The 17,117-nt window shown below is 38.0% G+C and overlaps 1 protein-coding gene across 1 annotated transcript in view; it reads left to right on the top strand.

Annotated features, from left to right (window-relative positions):
• Lrig3 (leucine rich repeats and immunoglobulin like domains 3) overlaps window positions 1–15,012 on the top strand; it is a 44,781-nt gene extending 29,769 nt beyond the window's left edge. Inside the window, 13 exon segments of the mRNA XM_047550824.1 lie at window positions 616–695; window positions 1,302–1,303; window positions 1,940–1,976; window positions 1,979–2,009; window positions 4,030–4,104; window positions 4,625–4,788; window positions 7,194–7,514; window positions 8,630–8,911; window positions 9,874–10,326; window positions 11,032–11,190; window positions 12,653–12,796; window positions 12,888–13,163; window positions 14,344–15,012. Of these exon segments, the coding sequence (XP_047406780.1) occupies window positions 616–695; window positions 1,302–1,303; window positions 1,940–1,976; window positions 1,979–2,009; window positions 4,030–4,104; window positions 4,625–4,788; window positions 7,194–7,514; window positions 8,630–8,911; window positions 9,874–10,326; window positions 11,032–11,190; window positions 12,653–12,796; window positions 12,888–13,163; window positions 14,344–14,588 (2,269 nt within the window). The 3' untranslated portion in view covers window positions 14,589–15,012.
• Window positions 15,013–17,117: the final 2,105 nt, after the last annotated feature.

The raw sequence follows: 17,117 nt of genomic DNA, 5'->3' as shown, positions 1-17,117 counted from the left end.
ACAATCCTCAGCACCACAAAAATAAAAAATTAAAAAAAAAAATTACCCAGAGCCAAAAGATATTATAAAAGGGCAATGAAGGGTGATGCCTGCTTGTCATGCCAGTTATATCCACAACATGACCTCTGTCCTAAGAGAAAGGAAAGAGAGTTGAATTAATTGACCTTTGAAAAATCTCTCAGATGTTAATTTAACATTGTGCAATGGGCTTTTGATTTGTGCACTGTCAGAAATTTGTGCTCTGTTCCCTGTTTGAAGCATTACATAATTGAAAGACGCTGTATGCTTTGGCGAACTCCTGCTTGTGTGGTTGGAACGGTGGTTTTTAAAGTTTAATGCAGTTTTCAGACTCTTCAAGTCTTCAGAATTTAGTCATCTTGATAGAAGAATTAACAAAGCCAGAGTCAACTATTTGGATTTTAGGCAGAAACTTAAAATGTAGTCGAGGGAAGAGTGCAGGCTATGAGAGATGCCTCGGAGAGTGAAGGGTTTATGGTTTGAAAAAGGTGGAGATGATGGGGGGAATTAGGAGGAGTGTGTTACGAATGACATGCCACCTGGGTGGTGCTCTTAGGCTTCTGAAGCATCTCTCTAAGAGAATGCTTTTTTAATTAGGGATCTGAAGAACAATGAGATTTCATGGACTATTGAAGACATGAATGGTGCTTTCTCTGGGCTTGACAAACTGAGACGCTGTGAGTATAATTTGCCTCATAATTTGGCTCACTCTTTGACTTAAAATTTTTGTCTTAATTGAAGTTGGTTCCACAAATTGACACTGTAAAGAGATTAGAAGTAGATGTGTAATCTGGTTGCTACCCTGTATCATTTCCCCTGAATGAATACAAGATGTGTATATAATAATTAACTTTTCTTCTTGGATAAAAGGAAAAAAAAATCAACACTTAGGTGTATAACTAATTTTAATATCTGCTAATAATAACTAATTTTAAATTATTTTCACTTCTTAGACTTTGGGAATCATCATTATATAAAAATGAGCATACTTACTATCAGCTTTTCATTTCTGTGATCAAATAACCTGACAAGAGCAATTTAGATTAGGGAAAGATTATTGGGGCCATGGTTTCAGAGGTTGAGTCATGGTTGGACAACTCCATTGCTCTGGGCCTGAGATGTGGCAGAGCATCATGGAGGAAGAGTGTGGTGGAGGAGTGCTGCCCAACTAATGGCAACCAGGAAGTGAGAGAGAAAGAGCGCATGCAGGAGTGCAAGGAGCCAGGGATAAGGTATAATCTCAAGAGCACACCCTCAGTGACCTGCCTATAGTTTCCACCCAGTAGTCCATTCAAACTATTAATCCATCAAACAGATTAATCCACTGATGATGATCCAGTCATTTTGCCTGTGAACATAGCTACTGCCACACGAACGTTTCAGAGGACGTCTCATCTCCAAACCATAAAACTCTTAACGTGAACATTTTGAAACCCTCTGTGTTGCAGTCTATTCACATGAATTTTCAAACAGAGTGATCCAGTGATTAATACTACAGAAGTTCCCAAAAATACAGGATAAAAAACCATTTAGACATAAAATGTTCTTACAGAGGGCCAAATTCTGTTTTAAGCTGACTGTGAAGATGTACACAGAGGAGGAAGGGAAGAATCTTCACTATTGTTTGCTTTATCTGAAATAATTTTCTTGAAATAAGTTCCTTTCTATCCTAAAAAGACCAAAAAACAGTGCTTTAATGTCACCATCAGAGTAACTTCTTAAATACCTATTATTTTCAAATTCACTGTTGAATGCTTTGAAAATCAAATTATAGAATGGATACAGTTTATGAGATGTATTGTTTAATTGATGAAAATAGACTTGTTCACAATGATTTAAAGAGCAATTGTTTTTATGAGAGTTCCACCAGCAAAGTGTCTCTTTGTAATTAACTGTTCTGTTCTGGTTATTTTTCCCCCAGAATACTCCAGGGAACCGGATTCGATCTATTACCAAAAAGCCTTCACTGGCTTGGATGCATTAGAACATCTGTGAGTAAATGGAATTAAAGTATCCTCAAGGTAGTCTGAGGTGTTTCTTGAAAGATAAAACAAACCAGAGTGCAATTTTGTCATTTTCCCAGTACCACAAAATGTGTTTACATATCTATCATCCATCTTTCAATGTACTGGTACATGTCTGTGTTTTGCTATACATTTAAGGACATTGCTCTACTTCATTTTTGGATTTTCTTCACTTTTCTCAAGTAGTGATGCATTTAATTAAAAAACAAGCAAACAAACAAAAAAAACCCTACTACCCATTGTGTAGTTAGTGCATGCTGGACATGGCCCCAGGTATTTCTATATAGTCTCGTTTAACCCTTATGAGAATATTACTCAGTAGCTTCTATTATCTTTAGGTTAAACAGAGGTCCTATAAGTTCATTGATTCCACTGGACAATTAAGAAAATGAGCTGCATTTTGAAGCAAAATTCAGTTCTCCATAATCCCCAAGAATGGCGTAGGAGGATTTTAACAGGATGTTGAGTTTTTTTTGTTGCCTTTGTTTAGTATAAATGTGCAACCCATTCCCCATCCCGCACCCCCATTCTCCTTCATTATTGACCCATAACTTAGCATCTGGTAGAGGTAGGATTCCCTCTGCTTTCACGGAGTCCCTGCCTCCCTGGGTCCTTTGCCTGCCTAATCTCTGCCTCCACTCAGGACCTCCCAGGCATACATTTCTGAAATAAGATTTAGAGGGTCTGCATTTTCAGCTATTAGGAAGGGAAAACTGGCCAGTGTTGGCAGGAATCCCAACCTACCTGTACACTGTGTTATTATTACTAACTGAACTGACCAGTTACTCATACCCAGGGATATATACATCTGTATAATGTACAGCAAAATAAATGTGTAAGGAATGCTTATAACTAAAGTTTTAGTACCTATGAACTGAACAAAATAAGTTATATTTAAAATATGCAGTTGGCTTAGACTTCAGACCATATATTAAAAGCAGAGATTTAGTGTTATCTCTACACCACCTTGTAGTCACTTTTTACTGTACAGTTAATTTGAGAGAGATTTGGATTGCTAGCCCTGCTGACAGTGCAGCGGTGAAAACTGTAGAAGAATGATTCTGCAAAGCTGAGTTCTGGAAGGCTGGACTAGTATTGCTGAACTTATTGAAACAGATTATTTTCAAAGGAAAACTAGCCAAAAGGGTTTGTCATCTGGCCCATTCCATTTCTGGGAAAGTGGAATTTAGTGGATCAGTGGAGTATTAACCTCTGCTTCAATTTTCTTTAACCCTTCCTTGCCTCTCCCAGCCTCTTTCCATAGCCATGTCTGGCACCTTGTTACTTTGTCTTCTTTTGTCACTTGTCTCCTTCATAATTGCCTCTTTTGTATACTCTGACCTCCTTAAAGAAAAACAGTAGGCATCATCGTGGCCAATATTTTGATTCAAATAAAAGTTTATAAAAGTGCCAGTTTAAAAATAAAATCAGCCCAGAAGATTCTCTCATTTTATGAATGTCCTACTGGAGTGTTTGTTTTAACAAGTACATCTTGTCTGAACATCTTATGTGAATGAGCTCTGTGTGGCAGAATTGGGCTGGTGGGGGCAAGGCCATCCTCCTCTGGGTTATTCTAGAAATGAATACAATGATATATGTGAATCACTAAACAGAGTACATGTCATAGAAATGTTCTATAAAATAATGGTTTAGAACATGTAATTATGGGAGATTTTATTGTATTTTTAAAAAATCTCATGGTTACTACTTTGAATAATGAAAGTACAATAAAATAATATAGCAGAACCACTCAGGCCCTTAGGAGCCAATAACCTGGTGGTGACAGAAAGTACCTCTCACCGTCACAGAGCCAGTGTAACACATGGAGCTTCTTCTTCAACCATGCTTTGTAATGGATTCTTCTGGCTGTCCCCCTTCTTACATTTCAGTACAGAGTATTTGCTTGGTGAGTGGGATGGGTATTGTGGCACACACTTTGCCTGATGACCCAAAATGACCACGACATGTTTGATTTGGTTTCTTTCAGAGACCTGAGTGACAACGCAATTATTGTCTTTACAAGGCAATGCATTTTTCACAAATGAAGAAAACTTCAACAACTGTAAGCTTTTCTCTTCCTTCCAAGAACCTCAAGTAAAGCACAGAAGGGACAGGCTGTCCTGTGGTGTGTCAGCCAGCCATGTGTCTCTAAAGTGACTAGCACTTTCCTAACGTGACTTCATTTTATACACGAAAAGGAATTGATTATTCGCGTCTTTTGTTGCAACAGGAGTTTCTGTTGCTTTCTGTTTTGAATTTGTAACTTAAATTTGTGGTACACATGGAGTACGGTGCTTAAATATAGTGGCAGTGTTTCAGTACTAAGAATTTTGATACATCAGCACTTCTGCTTCAGTAGGACAATAAGAACAATAGTGACAGGAAAAAGCAACAACAACAACAAAAAAATCCAGGATAGGTAGGCTTCTTGCATTTTAAGATAGAATATGTAATATTTATAACATGGAATGTATGTATTTGGTTTCCAAAATCATTGCTTTGTTAATATTTACTTAAGTATAATTTACTTGTAGAAATCTGCATTTCATACAAAACAAATTGAATGTAATTACTCTCCTCAGGCATCTAAATACATCAAGCCTTTTGTGTGATTGCCAACTAAAATGGCTCCCACAGTGGGTGGCAGAGAACAACTTTCAGAGCTTTGTAAATGCCAGTTGTGACCATCCTCAGCTGCTAAAAGGAAGAAGCATTTTTGCTGTTAGCCCAGATGGCTTTGTGTGTGGTGAGTATAAGTATTGCCCTTGATTTTTATTCATTCTTTTTTTTTTTTTTTTTGTCCCTTCCCATTTGTTCAAATAATAGTTCTGAATAGATTTGCGTTCTCTTAATAAAACTTTTATTTCTGCTGAGGTTAAGGAAAATGGATCTGTAGTTTGCTGATTATTCTAATGTTACAGATGGGAAAGAGAGTTTTCTAAAATTTCTTCATCTTTATTTTGGCATCACAGTAGTTTGATGGAAAGAGTGAAATTGATCTTGAGAGTACTGAATGATAGTCTCAGCCCTTCTTAGTCTCTGCATCCATGAAGTGGATGCTTTGTTACTGCCTTTTCATTTTGTTTCTGGTTTTGGTAGATGGGTGTTTACTTTCTGTCTTCGGTGACACTGATTATTAGGATGGATGTTTGCTTTCTTAATTTTACTGTTCCTCATTTACGGAGAACATGGGGAAAATTGTAGTTTCGTAGCAAATGTACTATCTTCGCATTCCAGGAGCCTGGAAGTTTCTTAACTGCTTTCTGCTTTTCTCAACTCTGGGACTTAACTGAAAAAACTTACAGAAAAGAGAAAATTATGTAGCCAGGATTTATGAACTGCTTTAAAATTAACGGTTGGTGGGTAAAGGATTACATGTGATAGTGAATTTGAATTCATAGTAAATGATTTAAGGTCCATTTTTGTCGCATTTGAGAATCCCAGCATTATAAGTCTGCTTACCCAAAGATCACACAGCTAGTCAGTAGCAGATTGTAATTAAAAACTGAGGTTTCCATCTCTGATGCAGTTTTCTGTCTACTGTACTACACTACACTGCCATTCACTGTTAGCTACTGTGGAAACCTTTATAACAATAAATGTATGTATAAAACATATAGTCAAATTTGCTTAAATTTAAGCAAGTGTGTGAAGATCTTACAGAAGCATATTTCACCCTAGCATTTAAAAATCTATTCGACATTGCCTTGCCTACAATATTATTTTATTTATTTATTTTTGGTTGCAGCATTAAATAGTGCCAGCAGTTTCTGGAAATAAAACCTCTGATGTAGCTCTTGGATCCAAATAAGCTTTTGGCATTCATCTGTAAAGGCTGAGCTATTCCTTTCCCATGGTCCTTATTTCATAGTTCTTTACTCTTAAGAATAAACTCTTTATTAGTTTGAAATAAATACATATATATTAACCTACATTTTATTATGAATCAGAACACTGATTTATCAGATGAGAATTTCAGGAAAATCTTATTTACAACATGCAGGCATAGCACTGAAAATTGGCAGCATTGGTGTTATCAGGGTATCCCCCGTGCTTCATAAAAGCTTATTTTTTTCAGATCACTCAAATAATACATGTTTCCTTCTGGGTTTAGACCATCTCTGAGAAACTGAAGTTCAAAAAAGGTGACTTTTCCAAAAAGTAACAGAGAACTAAAATAACTGCTTAGAATGAAAGACTTGCTCAGCTCTAATTATAATGTAGCTTTGACAGGTAGCACAGCAGCATGATTGATTGGCTGCTCAAAACTCCAGGCCAGAACCAGTGTCTCACTGTTAGACTTGGAGATTCTTTTAGTTCACTACAGGATTTTCTTTTCTTTTCTTTCTTTTTTTGGCTCTACCTGAATTACTTGCTTTTAATGTTGGCTATGTATTTGGTCAGTGGGGTGTTAATTGCTGTCTTTGGTGATACTGATTATTATGACTGATGTTTGCTTTCTTTAATTTTGTTGTTCCTTATTTGTGGAGAATACAGGACCAATTTTATAATTCCTGATAGTAGCAATCAAAGATAGTCTATGAGCTTGGAAGTTCCCTGACTTCTTCCTTCTTTTTAAAATAGTTTAGTTGACATATATTAGTGGTGCATCTTTATGGGGTACAGTGTGACACTTCAGTACATGTACATACTGTCATGATAAGATTAGGGCAACGTGTATCTGTCACCCCAGACCTGCATCAGTTCTTGGTGGTAGGAACATTGAAAATCCTCTCTGCTGGCTCTTGGAAATAATCATTTAATTGTTGTCAACCATTGTGATCCTACCACATTACTCAGTTTTAAATAATGTCTAATTTCCCTCGTGACTTCTTGACTGCTTTCTTCTTACATTATACAAAGCACAAGGCATCTGGAATAAACTGGGTTTGCTGATAGTTTCAAGACAGCAGCCTGCTCTCAGGTAACCAAGCGGGCAGATCAGTCTGTCTCCAGGTGCGTGAATGGATTGCTTTACAAATATTGTCCCAGGCTATTGCTTCGGCTGCATCTGCTGGGCTCTCTGTAAAACACACACAAAGGTTGAGCCTAAGACACTATTGGTTTTGTGCTCCTTGGTGCTCAGGTTTGAGCAGCGTTTGGACTCCGAGCCTTTACATTGTTCTGTTTCCTTCTCTCTATTTCGAACAGATGATTTTCCCAAACCCCAGATCACTGTTCAGCCAGAAACACAGTCGGCAATAAAAGGCTCCAATTTGAGTTTTATCTGCTCAGCTGCCAGCAGCAGTGATTCCCCAATGACTTTCGCCTGGAAAAAAGACAATGAACTACTGCATGATGCCGAGATGGAAAATTATGCACACCTCCGGGCCCAGGGTGGCGAGGTGATGGAGTACACCACCATTCTTCGCCTGCGCAATGTGGAATTTGCTAGCGAAGGGAAATACCAGTGTGTCATCTCCAATCACTTTGGTTCCTCCTACTCTGTCAAAGCCAAGCTTACAGTGAATAGTATGTAATCCTACTTTTCCTTTTGCATTGGAAGACAACTTTTAGGAACAGAAACCACTGGTTTGCTCTCTCCCTCTCTCATTCCAAACCCTGTCTTTCCTGAATCATGGTTTCCTACCTGACTCTTTCCTTTCCCTATCCCTTACTCCACAAAATTAAGATTTTTGGTTATTTGTATCTAAGCCAGCAGTATTGTACTGTAGACACCTCACTCAATATGGTAGAATGAACCAGACTCAACTGAAGTCTGACATATTTTGCTCTGTGGGAGTTCACGATCTACTGTTCTAATTGGAGAGGCCACCAAGTATATCATTAAAACACACTGCCTTTAACTCAGAGATCTGAATGTGAATTCTGACACTCCAGGTTATAGCTGTGTTGCTTTCAGCAAGTTACTCAACTTCTCTGTGCCTGTTTCCAGTCTTTTAATTAAGGATAATAGTACCTACCTCCTGTATAAAATAACATGTATAAAGGACTTAGCAGAATGCATTGGAATCTAGGTAGTGCTTATAAATACAGTTAATGTTAGCTACTATTAATAGTTATATCACTATTTGCTTTGTGTAGCAGGCATAGTTTTATAATAGGACCCTTACCAGCTTTATCATTTAACCTTTAGTTTCTGTGTGATAGCTTTTTACATGACATCATTAACACCTTCATTCAACAAATAATTATTGAGGCCTGGCACATAGAATAGTTTTGAATTAAAATTGTAGTACAGAACACACATCTAAAGTCATAAAATGTTAGGTCCTCTGGGATTGACTTAAGAAAAAATTTAAAAACTAAATGAATAGTCATAGTAGAAAGAGATAAATTGATTTGCCAAAGATCTAAGTTATTGATTCAGCTAAAAGTAGCCAGAATATAGCAGGAAGACCTTCAGTCTGAGGATCACATGACCTCTATGTCATGCTGACTCCATCCCTTCCATCCTTGTGTAATCCTGACCAAGTTACTGCATCTCTCTATTTCAGTTTCCCTGTTGTGAAATCAGAAATAAGCCTGTCCTGCCTTTGACAGGACTTTTGTAATATTAAGGGACAGAGGTAGGTGAACCCTCCAAAAGTCCTGATACTCATGCCTGCACTGCCTTTTGATTTCAGTGCTTCCCTCGTTCACCAAGACCCCCATGGACCTCACCATCCGAGCCGGGGCCATGGCACGCTTGGAGTGTGCGGCCATGGGACACCCCATCCCGCAGATAGCCTGGCAGAAGGATGGGGGCACTGACTTCCCCGCTGCAAGGGAGAGACGCATGCATGTAATGCCGGAGGATGACGTGTTCTTTATCGTGGACGTGAAGATAGAGGACATTGGGGTATACAGCTGCACAGCTCAGAACAGTGCAGGAAGCATTTCTGCAAATGCAACTCTGACTGTGCTGGGTAAGAGGATTTCTGGCCACTCTGCAGTATATGTCAGTCCTGCAGATGTTATGGGCTCATGCTGGAGCTTTGGTGGTAAGACCTGAGAGCAGGGCAGGAACAAGACCATAGAGCACCACTTGTTCCTAGAAAGAACAAATGGCTTCCCCAAAGCTGTGAAACCAGGCAGCACATTACACCTCCACGTCATTGGCCTGGGAAATGAATTTGCCCATTTGTCCCTAAGAGAGGGAACAAGTAAAAGCTTTGACCCCTTTGATTTTTGCTGGAATTACTACTTTCTACTGGGTGCATTGCACAGTCTCCACAGTCTTTAACACTATAAAGAACAAAAAAGAAAAGAAATATATGAACAAACTGGGAAGGACCTGTTCTCCCTTCTCAATCTCCCATACCACTCTGGAAACTAATCTTTTACCTAAGCAAATGCTTCTTAAAATTGTGACTACATTTATCATAAACGTATCTTTGAAAAAGTTAAAGTAACCTATTAAGATACCAAATAATAAAAGTAAATTATTTTCAGAATTTTAATACAGACCTAAGAATTTGACACTAGAAGGTTTCACCTTAAAAACATAAGCATTCTGGAATTTTTTTTTTTTTCATCTGTCAACACACTCTAGTACTTCAAATTATTTTAACATATTTTCTTTTTTTTTTTTTTTTTTTTAACGTTTTATCAACTCCCCCCACTTCCAGTTTCCTGATCTTGGCAAGAAGGAAGGAGGTTGAGCTAAAAAGTAGTAATTATCCTCCTTACCAGGAGTTAGGAGTAAATGAAAGCAGAGTAACAAAACCCAAAGGTTGCATTGTTTTTAGACTTTTTTAAAAGGTATGTCCAGGTTGTTCGGGGAGCTCAGGATTTTAGGCTGCAATTTGAATAAAGTGCTGGTGTTGGTTGTCGCGATATGGAAACCAGATTTCATTTAGGAAATTAAAGACGCAACTTGCCCTTTCAGAAACGCCATCCTTCTTGCGGCCACTGTTAGACCGAACCGTAACCAAGGGCGAGACCGCCGTGCTGCAGTGCATCGCCGGCGGTAGCCCTCCGCCCAGACTGAATTGGACCAAAGATGACAGCCCTTTGGTGGTGACCGAAAGGCACTTTTTTGCAGCAGGCAATCAGCTGCTGATTATCGTGGACTCTGATGTCAGCGATGCTGGAAAGTACACGTGTGAAATGTCCAATACCCTTGGCACCGAGAGGGGCAACGTGCGCCTCAGTGTGATCCCCACTCCCACCTGCGACTCCCCTCAGATGACCGCCCCGTCGCTGGACGAGGACGGCTGGGCCACCGTGGGCGTGGTGATCATAGCCGTGGTGTGCTGTGTGGTGGGCACGTCGCTGGTGTGGGTGGTCATCATATACCACACCCGGCGGAGGAACGAGGACTGCAGCATAACCAATACAGGTGCGTCAGCAGAAGCTTGGCGCGGGATGCCGTGGTCACGTGTTCGTGGTCTGCAGTCATTTTTTTCTAGACTCTGTCTTGCAGTCTGAGCCCATTTCAGAAGGTTGACTCATTCCTTTCAAGCTACAGAAATATGGTTAACTAAAAATAACGCTCAGCCTGGAATAAAGCTAATGTTTAAAGATTGATACTTTGTGTCAAAACCTCATTAGTTTGTCCTGGTGACTGAGAGATGATAATCTCAATCACAGAGTAAAATAGTCTCACAAGACAGTGCTGGAGAGCCAGGAGAGGCCCTGGGCTTCCCAGGATTCCTTGTGTTGTTGTCTCCTCACTGAGATTGTAGTTGTGAGGAAGAGGCTGACTTGACTAATTTGTGCAAATTCAGATATCAAATCAAGTATCACTGAAAGGTTTAGATAATACCCTATGAAATTTCTTGAGCCTTTTCTCTTTTTAAACATTTCTTTTGAAATTTGGAGTTGCATTCATTAGGTGATAAACTAGAACATCAGCTTGTGCTTCCCAGAGCCCCAAAGCCCTCATTTGCCTCTCCTACATACCACACATCTGGATAGTTTTTTGCCAGAGTCCATCTTCCCTTACTTCATTTGTAGATTGACTAAAGCAGTATCTCCTGTTTCTCTGGGAAGCCTGGGGGACAATGACAGTCACTTTTGGTTGACAGAATGCTGTTGTTTACAGATGAGACCAACTTGCCAGCAGATATCCCTAGTTATCTGTCATCTCAGGGAACATTAGCTGACAGACAGGATGGGTACATCTCCTCAGAAAGTGGAAGCCACCATCAGTTCGTCACTTCTTCAGGAGGTGGGTTTTTCCTACCACAACATGACAGTTCTGGTGAGTGTTTAAAATAACCATGGCTATAGTTGTTTGCAATCATATGCTGGAAGACTCAGGTATAATACTAACTTTCACAAGAAATTGAAATACAGATATTTAGGACATGGCCTAAGATCACAGCAAAGCTGAAATTATATGTTATAATATGTATTATATATTAAAATTATAAATTTTATATCCTCTTAAATACTAGTAAGTAATCATTGTTTCTGGCAATATAAGGTGACAGGCAGGTTAGGCAAATTTTAATTCCTCCATGCAGTGTAATATTTCTTTATATTTGGCCCTAACTGTCCTCCTTCCTTAAATGACATTTCATGCATGATCTCCAAAGTCAAATGATTTAAAGTCCTTCTGTTAGAGATGTCTATTCTGACTCTTGTTTTAGGTGCTCCGTGGTTTTGAGGATAGCGATGGAGGCAAGATGGTACAGGAGCACTCTTGGCACACTCCTTGTGTAGGTTGGACAGTGACAGTCCTTCCTGGCTAGGTGGTTGTGAAAATGGAAAACTACACAGTGCTTGGCACAGACCAAGGACTCAGCAAGTGGAAGCTATTGATGTTATTTTCAAACATTTTACCATCTTTTACCATAAGCATTTTTTGAGTGTTTGCTTTATGCCAGATTTCCCAGTTAGGAGGGAAGAGTATTTATTTTCAATTCTGCAGTTTAGTCAGTGGTGAGACAAACAATTACAAAAAGCCTAACAGGGTGCTTGGCAAGTTGGTAATAGTGCTGTAGAAACGAGAATATCTGGGCATGAATATTCTGATTAGACTCATTTGGTGGCAAACAGCAGAGCCCCAAACTCATTCAGATATAATGAGGTTAATGAAAGCAACATGTATGAAAACCTGAAAGACAGAATTGGAGCCTAGTATCAAGCCACCCAGATGCAGGCCAGGAGAGATGGGTCTCTTCCCAGGCATGTAGCCTATCATGACCACTCTAACCTTGTTTATCCTTGTCTTTTACTAACTGGCATATCATTTTTGTATTGTTAGTTCAGCTGCCCATGATGTGATTTTTATTTATTTATTTATTTATTGCCTAGCCTCATCTTTGAGCTGGGTGCTAAGAGGTCATGCGTCAAATGCCAATCTTTGATTCTGGTCATATTTTGTAGGAAAAGGGTGTAGTGCTGATGTGGTTTAAACCTTTAGTGCTTTGGCTGCAGGATCCAAACACAGATCAGTTTCTCTTAGAAACCAGATGCCCCGCTCAATGCCAATCAAGTCCTCCTTCAGTGAGCTGCCTCACATTACTCAGTTATAACCCATAGGTTTCAATAAATTGGGAAAAAAAAATGGAAAAAAAACCTATAAATCTATGCAGATTTTTCTTATATGTCATGTTCTATCCAAATTTCTATCTAAAAGTATGGAAAATGTTAAAATTGTAGTAAACGTTGAATGGCACTGGAGCAAACTTGACTCGACTCAGATTTGTGTTTTAAAGGAACCTGCCACATTGACAACAGCAGTGAAGCTGATGTGGAAGCTGCCACAGATCCGTTCCTCTGTCCCTTTTTGGGATCTTCAGGTCCTGTGTATTTGAAGGGAAACATGTATGGCCCAGATCCTTTCGAAGCCTATCATGCAGGTGTGTGGTGTTCTTTCCTATTACTCTGTTTCCTAGAAAGACTAGCAAAAGTGCTAACTATATCTTCTGATATGCATGCCCAATTAAAAAGGTTGCAGTCCAGACCCAAGAACAGCTTTAATGGACCACTATGAGCCTGGTTACATAAAGAAAAAGGAGTGCTACCCATGTTCCCATTCCTCAGAAGAACCCTGTGAGCGGAGCTTCAGTAACCTAGGGTGGCCTTCACATGTACGGAAGCTAATTAACTCCGGTTACTCTCAGAATGAAGGACCCGCAATGAAAAACGTGTGTTTGAACAAGTCCTCCTTAGATTTTAGTACAAATCCAGAGCCAGCATCAGTGACTTCAAGTAATTCTTTCATGGGTAAGTTTATTAAATTAGTAGATGCCTAGTTTCCAGACCCATGCTCCAAGTTGCATGTAGCAAGAGCTTTGAACGTCAGAGTGATTTTTTTTCTTAATGATGTTACCATGATATCCAACTGGCTAGTATAAGTGTTTCTAAATGTGGAGTCAGAGGTGGGGATTTTACTTGATTTTTGTATTTAATCTATAACTAAGCCTTGGGAGCTTTATGGGTAACGCTGTGTGTGGCATCTAGAAGACAAGAGTTTGGGGAATGACTTAGGAGCTAAGCTTGTCAGCCATGTGGAAAAAGTGGTTTTGGGCTCCAGCAGTTTTTGGGGTGGAGCTGTGTGCTCTGCATGATTGTGGTTTGGTTATGTCTGGTGGCTCCTAATTGAACCCACAGCAGAGGGGTGGAAAACAGCATCCTTACCTAGCAACAGCTGCTTAGTCAGACAAGCTGGACTACCTTTGGCAAAGGAGGCCATCGCAGTCTTAATGCTCAAGCTGGTGGTGGTAGACACTGGCTGGCACCAAGAGTACGTTGTGGATTTTTTGGTCCAGTGCATGGGAACAATGGTACAAAAGAACTGAGATCCTCTTTTCACTGAATGGAGCAATGTGGGAAAATGAACCAGGACTTGCTTTGATTTTTTTTTTTTTTAAGTAGAATTTTAAAATATTTTACACAACTTTTAAGAAATTTGTGCATTTTTGTCACAGTATGATTGTTTATTTTCCTTCTTGGTAAAATGAAAATGAAGACAGGGCAATTTTAAAAGAAATTTTCTATATTCAGGCACAGTTAACTTGTATGTTACTATCCAAATGCCTTTCGTGGAGATTGTGGGCTCTTCAGTACTGAGGGAGGATTTGGGAGAATGTGTATTGGCACACTTCAGGCACTTTATTGTACAATGATTAATATTACTGTAGGCCATGAGAAATGGTAAAGAGTACATGCACTTGTTCAGTGGATATAAATAAGATGGAGTGCAGATGTCATCTGCTGCATTATATGTTATATATTCTTAAATCTGTCCATAGCACAGTTGTACAGACTCCCGAGTAGCATGATGTGGAATGTAGGAAGAGCTTATTCATGTTTATGGGGCAAGATGCTTCTTCATTTGCAATGTATCCTGTTGATTAACATGCTATCAAAGGACCCATAAGCTCAAGGGATGTTTTTCTTTCAGGTACATTTGGAAAGCCCCTGAGGAGACCTCACCTAGATGCCTTTTCAAGCTTTGGACAGCCATCAGATTTTCAGCCCAGAGCCTTTTGCTTGAAAGCTCCTTCTTCCCCCGACTTGGACTGTGAGTCAGAGGAAGAGGAAAAAGAAAGGACAGATTTTCAGGAAGAAAATCACACTTGTACCTATAAACAGACCTTAGAAAACTACAGGACTCCAAATTTCCAGTCTTATGACTTAGACACATAGACTGAATGGGACCAAAGAAAAGCTTTAACATACTACCTCAAGTGGACTTTTATTTAAATTGAGAAAGAATCTTATGTTTTTAAATGGAGTTATGAATTTTAAAAGGACAGAATGCCTTATTTATACAGATGAACCAAAATTACAAAAAGTTATAAAAATTTTATACTGGGAGTAACTTTCATATAAAAATACCTTTTAAAGTATTTTATAACTTTGTTTTATGCAAAAAAAAAAAACCTTATGTAAATTAATGGTATAAATCCACAACTATTTTATGTATTTTTATAATGTCAGATTTCTTTTTTATTGAAAATGAGTACTAAAGCCTTTTAAATAATTCCTGTCTTGTACCTTTTTTGACTAGAGGTCACTTCATTTTATTTTGCACATTACATTTAATAAAACATGTCATTTTGATGCCATGCCCCATTTATACCATGGTAATTTTTCTGGTTTTCAACACACTTAATACTTAATTAGTCTATATTATTGCATCACAAATTGATGAAAATTATATTCAGCCCATTAAAGACAAGACAAAAATGACCATTCTGACTGCTCCCAGGATTGTTGTAATACAGGTTCAAATCACTGGTACCCTTGAAAGCACACTGTAAACAAGACGGACCTATAAAGATTTGAGGAGTTAATTTATTTTTAAGTCTACAAACAAAGAACTGTTGTTATTGTCTGGTGGAATCCAGAACAACCACCATTACTTAAATCACTGCTCAATCCATGTCTCCTTAATTACAATAATGCCTTCTGTGTTCTAATGCTTTATGCTATCCAAATAGTTCACATCCACTATTCCTTTGATTGTAACAAGAGTAGTTTATTGCCTGTTTCAGTTGCTTAAAGGGCTATAGTAGAGATGAAATTTCATCCTCTGTTCCAGGTCATAATAGGATACTGATAGAATTCTTTCCTGTTCTTATTAATTTTCTGCTGTATGAGCAGTTTGTATGTAAATGACACTTCTAAGCTACTCTGCAACATTACAAATTAAAATATTTTTTCCTAATTTGATCATTCCCTTCTATTGGTTAAAAGCTAAGTATCAAATCTGTTACTTAAACACAAAATTTTTTTTTAAACAGTATTAAGTGAAAATGTTGTCATATGACAGGTCAGTATACAGAAAAATGAGCATAATCATATTTTCAAAATTAGGTGACCTACTTTAAAGTAATTAAATGGGATAAATGTATTAAGTTTAATAATTTGGTTGAAAAACTGGACTTTTTTTTTTTTTTAGTAAATCTTTGTTCACATGTGTAGTTTGAAGAAAGCCCTCTTGCCCAGGATAAATTAAATTGGCGTGAAAATACTTAATATAGCATATTAAACTTTAAAATCTTCTAAACTTGAAGGTGTGAATCTATGCCATTCACTGTTCTTTGAACTAAATTGAAAGCAGCTATTGGAAAAGCAGATTCGTCTCTGAGGATAAGTTGAAGGTAAAGTTTTCCTGCTCAGTGAGTTTAGACCTTAGTTGTTTGTGAGCCAAGGGCCTGAACCCGAATGCAGTAAGATTTTCCTCCTTTAATTTAGAAGCCAGAGTCCAAGACAGGAAGTTGATCCTTTCTTGGACCACCAGTGACTAAGAACAGAGAAGTAATTTTGTATGCTTTGGCTTTATCGTACTGCCAGATTTTCAAAATCTTATTGTTAATTTGTTTTCATTATTGCCAGATGTGAGGCAAACACTGATTGGGGTTTTACAATGATTAAGAACTTCTTTTAAAGGATTTCATTTTTCCAGACATAAGCACAAAAGTTTAATCAATGCCTGAAATTCAAAAATTCATCAATATGATTTTACCCTTTTACTCTGCCTATGTATTGAAACTTAGAGTTAAATGTAATCTTAATTGCAAAGAAAAGGAACTTTATTTTTCTTTGATATTTGTAGGAAAATAATATGAGTCTTTGATGAGACTCCATAGTGAATTAACAAACTGAACTAGTAGGTATTAAGACACCTTAAAAAAGCATAAACTTAAGAGAAAAAGCCTAATGTAGATTAATGTTAGATCAGTTAGCTTATGTATTTATTTTATTTTTGTGGTACTGGGAATCAAACCAGGCTCTTGCACACACAAAGCAAGCACTCTACCACTGAGCTACACCCCCAACTTTATAACCACGGGTACATTTATTAGCAAGGATGCTTTAAATTTTCAGTCTAATTTTCCTATTTCTTAATTAGAAGACCACTCAACAAATAGCATATCTTAAAAGATATTCACACCTTTTGTGATTTTTTTTTCTCAATTCCATTATTGACACTAATAAGATAGTTATGTATAAATCTCATCCATTTAAGATACTGGAGAAGAAATACTCCTTAATTGTGGCAACATTTTAGAAAAAGTAAATATATATGGAACACATAGAATTAATTTTCTTAGCCATCCTACAGAAGGAAGCCAAAAATTATTTCTCAGAATAGAACTACTACTTTTAAAATATTGGTATCAAAAAGGAAAGTGATTTTGTATTTGTACAGACTTGAAGGGTTTTAGT

The sequence above is a fragment of the Sciurus carolinensis genome, chromosome 4 (assembly GCF_902686445.1).
Source record: "Sciurus carolinensis chromosome 4, mSciCar1.2, whole genome shotgun sequence".
NCBI lineage: Eukaryota > Metazoa > Chordata > Mammalia > Rodentia > Sciuridae > Sciurus > Sciurus carolinensis.
The sequence above is the reverse complement of the archived record's forward strand: the minus strand, read 5'-3'. Positions and strand labels throughout refer to the sequence as shown.